A 10320-nucleotide genomic window follows, 5' to 3' on the forward strand; every position below is an offset into this window, starting at 1 on the left:
CGTGCAAATTAAAAGAGGGACCCACGAGTCAGCAATTCTGCCCCCTTCCCATGCAATTCACAGCAGCAGAGACCCGGTTCCCCGGGCGGTGGGTGCGCTGTGCCAGGAGCACACCGCGGCTCCCACAGAGGAGCTGGAGCTGCCCCACTCGGCTTTGGCTGAAGCGACAATTTCTGGTTTGTGTCCCCGTTACAAACCCAGGATTTCTGATACATGCAACATGTTTTCCTCCAAGTGGCTGTGAAGCTTCGTCTGTCCTGGGTACAGGGCAGAGCACCAGCACAGATGAAGAATACCCTGCCTGAGCTGAGAGAAGAAAAACTCCCACCCCAGACCCACCAGTGTAAATCTAGAAAGCTTGGCTGTGCTCGCTGGACTACCTCAGGATTTACCAAGGCATTCACGAAAGCTGAATTTGGCCCAAAACTCAGGAAAGAAGAGTACATTCAGCATTGGCTTCCCCGAAAGAATCAGACTTGCCAACTTCTCCTTAATACGAGAGGCCAAGCCTGCGGCACCGCTACCGACTCCAGCGGCCCTGTGCCAAGGCCGAGGTTGCCTGGGTGCCCGCCTGTGCCGCGGCACCGTGCCCGGCACGGGGAGCGGGGGGAGCACCCTCTGCCTTTGTGCCTGTATCCAGGCATCGGGGGTGCTCCCACTCCTCCCCAGCAACTCATCCCTCAAGAAATACCACTGTGCTCACATCGGAGGAGACAAAAGACATCATTTCTGTAGCCAGGGTCTAAAGCAACAAGAGCGACAGCAGCTGCCTCTGCAGGCTGGGCTAAGGCAATTCCAGAGCAAGCTCTCCTGCTTCCCCTGACTCCCACTGCCGGCAGCTCCCGCTCTCAGCATGCACCCTGCTCCCGCAAGAGCTGATTTCCCCCACCCATCACCCGGACTGTGCAACCGGCCCAGGAAAAAAGCCTTTCCCTTTGGGCCGGGACTGTTCACCATCACCCCTTGTGAGCTCAGCCATGGCAGCATCTCTGCTCCCTCCTGGGAACAGAGTGCCTCACAAGAGTCCTGGGGTCACGCTCCTGCTCCTGAGCGCGGCACCAGCTGACAGACAGACCAGCACAATGCAGGATACCCACCATCCTCAAAAAGCACACATCTCAAAATTAGAATCTTCCTTAGTGGGTGCCAATCCACGCTGACCACCTTGGCTGCTGTCCATCACACGGTGTCCATCAGAGGAATCAGCAGCTTGGTATCTGCAGCACCATCACCCCTGATGGTCACAGCTAGGTCAGAACCATTTCCAGACTAAATCATTTATATCAAGCATGACATGTACAAATGGTAAAAAAAAAAACCCACCTCATTTCCCTTCATTCAGCGTTGCAATGCCACCATACCTCCAAGCATTACTTTTCAAAACTGCCTCTTCAGTTTTCCACCAAGACTGTTGTCCCCTGCGTGCTTTGCTGGGACCAGCATGTGGGATGGGAGCTGGGGGAGCAAGAAGCCCCCAGCTCAGCCCACGGCCAGTCTTGCCCAGACCGCACGCCTCGCACGGCTGCTGGTCCCCAAGAGGCCGCTGGGTCTGGCCGCTTACCTGGGGGGTCCTCAGCACAGAGCACAGAGCTTCAGCAGACCCCTGCCAACCTGCGCTCTCTCATTAGCTTTTTTAAAAAAAAATCTGAAAGAAATGGCACAGTATGCAAGGAAGAAGTGTAAAATAAAGGTTGCAGAGATATGAACAGTCTATGGAAAATGTGAATCTTTGCCTTCCACTACTGAATCCATCCAGGGAGGAACGGCGCCCTCTGACCCAACAGCTGCCTGTGTCATACAGCATTTATGCTAGGTGTATCCTGCACCTGAAATACATGGATTTTTTATACTCACTGTTACAAGCAATATTTTCAGAGCGATTTTCCTTTGACTTGAAGTCCTTCGCTTCTGTGATTTACTGCAGGCAGATGAACTTCATGTATCATTTTCTTCTCTTTTGTTTTAAATGATGGAGCATTTCCCCCCTGCTAGATACTGACCTTTTACCTCTTAAGCACCCTCTTTCTCTCGGGTAAAACAAGATTATGCTAAATAGTCACACTCATGTACCTTTGGCATGAGAGAGCAGAGAGAATGCCATGAAATCTCTCTTTAAAGCCATTTCTCCCAGGAATCCCACTTCTGGCTTCACTCCTGGGTTCACGGCTATCCCGTCCGTGCCCCCTGCCCGGGCTGTAACCCCGTGTCTATAGACCGCTGCCTTGTCCCCATCCCCCTCCCAGCCGCCCCCGCACACACCTCAGCTCACCCAGAGCACCAGCCCTCCGCAAGCTCTCCTCTTCCCTCCTTTCCTAGTTGACCAAATGTTTTCTCTAGCCCTGAAAAGCACTGGCTAAGCTTCTAGCATGCTAGGTAAGATTATTTAATCACCCCCATATATGTAAAATATCACAGTATGATTTATTAAAAAGTCCAAAATTTTTACAGAGCTTGCGAAAACATGGCAGGGGTTGTAAGTGTCCAGTGAATTCAGTGTCCCGTTCAGCTTTCTGCCAGTTTCGGTCCTGGAATCGAAGGGTACGTGAGCATCGCTTGCAGGGCAACACCAGCTGGGAGGGCACAGAGCCGGGACTGCCCTGTTCCCACCCACAGCTCTTCAGACCAACTCAGCTGTACCTTCAAACTCCCCCAAACTGCAGGGCCTTCCCCAAGCCCGCGTGAACACCCAGCAATGGCATCGCTCTCTAGTCCCACCGGCCGCAGAGGGCTGGGTTTGGACTTGCCGGGTGAGGAAGCCGGGGCAGCGCAGCGTGGGCTGTGCCCAGCTGGCACGGGTACCGGTGGACACCCACAACACGGCCAGAACCCCCCAGGAAGGCTCCGCTGCTGCCGTCACCCTCCGCCTCCCCACGGGCTGCAACAAGCCATCGCCTGTCAAACGAGGCAATGACAAGGCACTCTCCAAACAAATTCACACTTTTGTGTAAAGCCAAATTCAGATATATTTAAGGAGAAAATCCCTCTGTTGCACTGTTTGGAAGGTAAGTATGATCAGGTTTGGCTTTTCTTTTAATAATTACATACCCCTGTCATGCCCTTCCCAACTCTCTCCCTTTCAGGTTTACTTAATCCTACTTGAGAAAAGAAAACTGCTGATCATGATGGGAGTTACTTCAGCATCTGCTGCTGAAACGTTACTTCATTTCTCCTGTCCTTTTTACTCTTCAGCATTCAGCAGTTCCCTCCAAGACTCTTAACTTCTCTTGTCTTCTGTTAATTAAAAACCAATTAGGATTGCCTGCTGATAACTGCACGCTGGTCTAACAAAGCCTGGCCTGTTGCTGGGTATATTTTGCTAAGTGTCATATGAATAGGCAGCAGCAGGTCTGACTGGAATATAAACATAGCTGAAACTATTCTCTGCAAGTGTTTGCTTTGTGCATGCGCTGTGCTAATTTGGGGAAAAGGTCTCTTCTAGAAATCTTTTTCTTCAAAAATATTTTAAAAGAACATTCTTATGTTTCACTTCTTGCATAAAATTGACAACATCGATAGCTTTGAAATACCAACAACAAGGGAAGCGAGAAGGAACACAGAGGAAAATCAGCATAACCACTGTGACCATGCCACTACCTCATTCCAATACATCCCGGCGAGGGATGGTGAGCCCCCGTGGCTGGGGGCATCCAGCTGCTTGGGCAGCTTAGGCAAACTGCACCATCTAACCCCACCTGAAGACGTCACTGGCTATTTTTTAGCACCTTAGAATGGCTCTAGGGGTCATATGGCGTATTCCTATTCATTGCACAATAATCCTCCAATCTATTCTGCATTAAAAAAAATACAAAATAAACCTTTCTGCAAATACAGTGTTACTCTTCCTGCTTTGCCTGCAGCCTCCTTAGCATCTCTCCATGGAAAGTGAGCGTCTACTTTGGTGAACCCACTACTGAAATGTTGTCACAGCTACAGAGGTAAGCTGAGCATCAGCGGTCACAGCATGAGGCACAAAACACACAAAAGCGCCCTGCTGTCATTTGGAAACAATGAGTCCACCTGGCACGTTTGTTTTCAGTCATATAAAGAATTCCTCTTCCTCATCCTCCGCTCTGTTTGCAGGGCTGGCTCGTGGTGTTTGCGAGTGGAAGCCCGAAGCTCTTTGCCCGGCTCCTTTACTCCTTTTGGCTGCAGCCAACAGCAGTTGGGTCCTGCCCGGCGAGGGCACGGTGCTGCCGGCCCCATCCGTGGGTGCTGGCGGCTGGAGGAGGCTGCTCCGCAGGTCCCTGGAGAAGTGGCTCAGCGGGCAGCAGCCACTTGCAGGATTCGCCACGGCGAGCCCGGTGTCAACGCTGGTCTCCGCTGCCTGCCGACAAACGGGGCTCTCCTGGGGAGAAGGCTGCAGCTTGCTGCTCACCTGCCTGCGGAGGGAAGGGGCTTCCCACCACAACCGGGCTGCTGGACCACTGCGAGAACAGCAGAAGTGCCTGCGGAGGTCACCACCACCTTGCTCAGGAGTACAGGCTTCGCTTTGGTCAGATTTTGTTTTACCCTTTGTGGCTCTGACCTCCTGGCTTCTCTGCCCAGCATTACTCTGCTTTACAGGGAGAGGGGCTGGGACAGAGTCCTGCAGGATTTTTTCATTGCCTGCATTATTATGCTGATGGCAAAGCCCAACATTTGTTTCATGGGGCTTGGAACCGTCTTGAACCTGTTGAAGAAAATTTGGAGAATCCCATTAACACACCGTTCTAGCTTGACCAAGTGATGATGCTCTCACCCAGCCTCGCTGCACTGAGATCACCTGCAGCGTGAGTCAGTCAGAGCCCCACGAGAGAACAGCACGGGAGTCTGAGAAGCCTGAGCGATGGCAGATGAAACTTAATGTAAATAACGTGATGCACATGGAGAAAAAACAGTCCTAGCTTCACATACAAAGTGCTAGGCTGTAGCGATGACCATAACCCAGGGTCTCTTTTCTGTGACAGATGGCACTGTGTTAGCAACAGTTCAGTGCCTTACAGCAGTCTAGAAAGCAAATGAAATCTTAAGAATTAGTCCAAACAAAATGGAGAACATTATTATGCATGGTGCAGCTCTGGTCCTGAAGGTGGACCGTGGTGCCTGTCCCTCACCTGCAGCACACAACAGGGTATCATGGAGCTGGAAATGCTCAGAAATAGACAACGACGATAATTGCAAATACAGTAAAGGAACAATCACGTATGCTGCGAATTTTAAGCCTGGAGAAAAAAAAAGTTTGGGAGGGAGCGGATGAAAGGCTAAAACACCATGAGGCACCTGGAGAAACAGATAGGGACTGTCCATTCCCTGCCATCTGCAAGGCAAGAAGCAGAGGCCATCAAACGAAGCCAGCTGGAGCCAGTTTCAATTAAAGGAAGGTGGCAGCAGACCTGAGGAAGTCCCTGCCAAAGGATGTTGTGGATACAAAAAGTTCACATGGATCCAAGGGGAAACTAGATAAACACTTGGAAAGGAGAGTCACTGCAAGTTACCACAGCTGGCTTCAGAAGACCCTTGAGCTTAAAACAGGCAGCTCGGGAATGTATCGGTGGGGTGTAACATGTGCGCTTGCTCCTGCCAAGGCAGCCACCTACGGCCAGCTGTGGGCAGGCAGAAACCCAGCCCAGACAGAAAACCTGAACTGCCACATAGTACCTACCTATCAAGCTCTTACACCTCTTTTGGGGATTTTCCTGATGGTAGCACACACAGGCTGCGGTGCTTGTGGGCAGCTTTCAGAGGGCTCTCAGGACTAGCACACACACGACAGATTTGCTGCAGGTGACCTAAACACAGCACACAGAAATAGCTGTGCCAGGCCCAAAACCTTCTTGGAGGCATTCGATCTACAGGAGCTCCTTCACATCTGTGCATCCTGACTGGCTGGTTTTTGAGAGATACTTGTTCAGGAAGCTCTGGATCAAATGGCATTGCTTTGATGGCTGGCCAAAACATGGACCAACACTAACCCAGGGAGGAGATACCCATCAAGACCTGCAAGGCCAACGGGATGAGGCCCTGCTGAGCACATCCCACTTGTTCCCATGGAGCATGCCACCCCTGGGGACACCAGCCCGGAGCAAGGCACCCACCTCACCAATCCTCTGCAAGACTAGAGACACATTTCATGTCTTTATTTACAAAACAGCACACAGAGATGGTCCTACTCTCCCACTTAAGACTCTTACTTGAGTCTTAAGGCTAAACTTGTAAAATTTGAGCAACAGGTATCTCCTGCAAACAGTCAGAGAAAGGACATGAAATAGAACAGTAATCAGTGATCAGCTTCAGGGGGGAAAAAAAAAAAAAAAGAGAGGATGTGGTTTATTTACTTCTTTATCAAACTAGGTGGCTTGGGTTATATCTTTCCCAATAAAACCAAGAAAAGAGTTCTTGTAGGCTCAGCAGGGAACAAAACCACTGTGTATGTAGGTGGCAGTCCATGAGCAGACCCTTGGATTTGGTTTGCAATAAGGCAGAAAGTTGGGGGGGGCAGGGAATAAATAATTTTCAGGTACTTAGAATAAAGATTTACAGTATGAACCGAAGAGCTGCAGAACAAAGCACCGTGCGCTAGGCTGTCAGCATGCTGCGTGGAGCACGGACACAAGATACATAAGCTCAAGTTCAGGTGGACTCCACCTTCCTTCGCCAGGAGCACGGTGCAGCACAGCTACACTCCCAAAAAAGCTTACAAATTTCTTGCCAGTGAATTCATGTATGTCTGTCAGCTTAAAAACCTTGTATCTACAGCAGGAAGAACCACAGAGTAATTTAGGAAGGGACTTCTGGACGTCACCTGGCCCATTCCCCTGCTCCAGGCAGGGCCAACTTCAAAGCTATGTGAAGATGCTCAGGGCCTTGTCCGGTCCAAGCGGGCGGCAAACCAGTTTATGAAGTGATAGTGAATGAGAAGTACGCAAAGGCTGCCCTGAGGATTAGTGTTCAGAGTAGCATAAAAATAGGCCATACGGAATAATTAACTTGATTTGTAACAAGTGAGCTCTGGAAGGAAAAAGAAAAAACACAGGATGGGCAAATTATTTAAATATCCAAATTACAAGAAGAAATAATCAGAGGTGGGAGCGGTTGTTACAATGGAAAGAAAGCACACTGAGCTAAACTGCTCTCCTGCTTACATGTATAATTCCCACTATGTATTATCTCAGCACAGTCTTTTTTGTCATTTTTTTACTTATTTGTATTCATACAAGCTCTGGAGCGCACACTTGAACAGAAAAGGCAGAGATTTCCTATGACATGTTTCTTTGGCGCTTTTGCCTAACTGCAACTCACTCAAGAGCTCACGAAGTCTATTGCAGGCGATGTCGTATCAACACTATACTTAAAATACATCTGGTTTTGGATGATAAAATTCTGCTTTCAAAAACATTTATAATACAATGACTTATCAGAAAAAGAATAGGCTGCTACGATCATATGATTCAGGCAGGGAAGGGAAGATATTAAACTTGACTGCTCAAAAAAGCATTAATACTTCCATTTTCAGGCAAGCAGTAATGATGTTAATTTAACAACATAAAAACATTCCAAGGATCTGTGCTTGTATTTATCAACAGCATCACAGCACTGGCAGATACCAATTACTGCATTCACAGGTTCAAAAGAAAACATGAAGAAGCAAAATCTTAATTGCCACTTTGAACCAGTTCTGCTTTCCTTGATTAAAAAAAAAAAAAGAAAAACAACAACAACAAAAAAAACCACACAAAAACCTCCTCTCAGAGCACCACAGACACATACCTGAAGCAGAATCGTATTTCCTTCGTAGTCTTGCGTTTGCCACCTGGTGCCACTGATAAGAATACAGGGGTTAGGCAGAAGAGGCACCAGCTGCCCAATTTCTTGCACCTTGAACTGCAAGGCTGATGACTCCTTTGGCTCAGCAGCCACCCCGATGGGCAGCTGCTTCAAGCAGAGCTGCACGGCAATATTTCGGGTTGCGTACAACACAAAGACACAGAAGTTATTTTTTTGCATAGTTGCTTCTCTCTGTAGGATCATCTCGTAGAGTCTCACTGCATCCTCATAGTTATCGAAACTGCAGTAGAGGGTGACACGCAGGATTTCAGGGCCACAGTGCACCCGCCTGATGCCCCACACGGGCATCTGGTCATCCAGGCCATAGAAGTCCTGGTGAGCTGGGACATAGAGGTGACTTTGCCCATTAGCAATCTGGGCACACTGGTAGCGCCAGGGCGGACACTGGAATTGCTCATGGATCTGTAAAATCCGTTCTTCTCCCAAGTCCTCATGTAGAAAAAGAAGAATGGATATTCCAGGAAAGCCGCAGCTTCTCTTACGATATCTCTCATAGTATTTCAATGGAGTAACTCGCTCGGACACCAGGAAAAGGCAGATGTCTGGGCAGATCCACTCCAAAAGTCGATCCAGAGTTTGCTGCAGAAGCAATGAACGTCCTGAATCAGCAAGAAGATGCACAGTCATCACAGAGTCTGCTCCGTCATCCATCGCAAAGGTTCCTGACAAAAAATAAAAATAGAGAAATCAGCGCCTTCCCTCTCCTTCTCCTACTATTGGAGCCGCAGTAACACGAGGGTTGTACTCTAAGACTTCGACAGAGATGAATTTAATCTTCTACAAGCTTTGTAATAACCCGATGAAATACACAGGTATGCACAGTTAATGCACACGAGGAGGCAGGTGGAGAGCGACAAGGCATTATGTGACCAGTTCCAGGTCATTCACATCACAGCAGAGCTCAGCTGAAGGGTCATTTTCCGACTCCAAGACTTGAGTTCTGGTCACTGTGTACATGCGACCGACGTGTCCAGAAACACCTCTGTATCCTACTGCTCCTGCCCTTCAGAGCACAGGGCAGCAGAGATGAAGAGCCCCGAAACACAAAAGCAGTAATTCTCCAAGACGAGATGATGTTGTAAGTACACTTGCCTGTCAGCAGTGGAAACGGACGCTCGGGATCCGGGCGAGTCCCACCAGTGCACATCCCACTGCGATCGCTGCCTTTTGCAAAGGCGATGTGGCACTCGTGTTTGAAAACCTCAGCATATTTCCTTGTAGTCAGCAGGCTGGCTTTAGCTTATTGTGAAAAGCTTGTGATCTTTGTGAGTCACACCCTTCTGGGGCATACAGATAAGCTATTCTTTAAAAACAAGGAAGGAAAACAGACTAACAAAAGAAAAAAAATCAACTGTGTGAACACAACAGATAACAGTAAGGGCAGATATGAATCAGCCTCAGGAAAGAGGAGCTTTGGGAAAAAACCTCGACTCCTAGTTACGCACTTCACAACACAGGTAGCTCGCTGCCTAGCTGGAAGCCAAGTCCTGGGTTATTATACATAGCCCATAAAAGCTGGGTACCAAGCTTACCCCTTTCAGTGCCCTGTTGGCCTTTTTTCCTCCAGCTTTTTTTTTTTTTTTTTAATGCTGAGATACCCATATAATCGGCACCCTTAAGACAAACTCCAGTTTTTTTTTCCTTGCTCCTTGGGTTTACATATTGGTACTTAATTTAGCTTATTGTGTAGACTACAATAGGAATGCTGAAAATACACCTCTTTCCAGGCCTCTTCTAGTGTCTAGAAAATAAATCACACTGTCCCTTCATCTCCTTATTTTGCCAACCCAGGAGCAATACATACAAGTCAAGCCAACCCCCATTTTCTATACAGAACTGCCCCACTGCAGCCAGTATTTAAATCAAAACTGGGGTCTCTGATGATGTATCCAGCTCCATCTAATTACCAGCAACACATCTCTCTCTGCTGACATACCAATTTCCCTCTCAAACAGCCAAGCACACAAAGCAGTGGTTCACCGTGTAGAAATCCCAGCATTAATAACAGTCGGTTATTCAAAACACTGAATTTTTTTTTTTTTTTTTTTTTAATACAACCCTAGCTTTATATTCAACTGAGCAAAATCCCCAAGGTCTAAAGGTACACGTAGTGGTGCCTTGGTTGCCTTTATGTAGAAGATCACTCTCACTGGTAGAAATACACATTCATGTTTTAAAACTGCACTGACACTGATGTACAATAAAAATAAAAAGGCTGACTAGAAAATGAAGGGAAAAAAAAATAAAATCAGTTTGCACTTATGGAGACAAACCCACCTGCAACACTTCCAAGCAAGTAACAACAACTGTTGGGAGAGAGACAAAAAACCAAATCCAGCCTTTGGACAATTGCAGGAAGAGAGCGAGGAGAATAGTCCAAGTGCTCAAAACATTGAAACGCTCTAGATGAGCTCTGAACAATGCAATTTTAGTGAAATGTGAAAGAGGAAATGATTCATCAACTCTTTGCTACAGGGCAGGGGGGCAGGGGCAAGC

The 10320-nt window shown here is 48.1% G+C and overlaps 1 protein-coding gene across 1 annotated transcript; it reads right to left on the reverse strand.

Moving 5' to 3' along the window:
- Positions 1–4036: 4036 nt before the first annotated feature.
- On the reverse strand, positions 4037–8475 carry FAM124B (family with sequence similarity 124B). The gene is made up of 2 exons (XM_009708119.1): positions 7747–8475; positions 4037–4669 (listed from the first exon to the last, which is right to left on the reverse strand). Exons 1-2 carry the CDS (start codon positions 8473–8475, stop codon positions 4037–4039), a joined length of 1362 nt encoding a protein of 453 aa, XP_009706421.1.
- Between the last annotated feature and the right edge of the window lie 1845 nt (positions 8476–10320).

Source organism: Cariama cristata, unplaced genomic scaffold (assembly GCF_000690535.1).
Source record: "Cariama cristata isolate BGI_N322 unplaced genomic scaffold, ASM69053v1 scaffold35999, whole genome shotgun sequence".
NCBI lineage: Eukaryota > Metazoa > Chordata > Aves > Cariamiformes > Cariamidae > Cariama > Cariama cristata.

Coding starts and splice junctions, on each gene's coding strand:
- FAM124B (XM_009708119.1), bottom strand. CDS start 8,475: ATGGATGACGGAGCAGACTCTGTGATGACTGTGCATCTTCTTGCTGAT. Junction 4,670..7,746: donor GAAATACGATTCTGCTTCAG/GTATGTGTCTGT, acceptor TTTCTTCAACAG/GTTCAAGACGGTTCCAAGCC.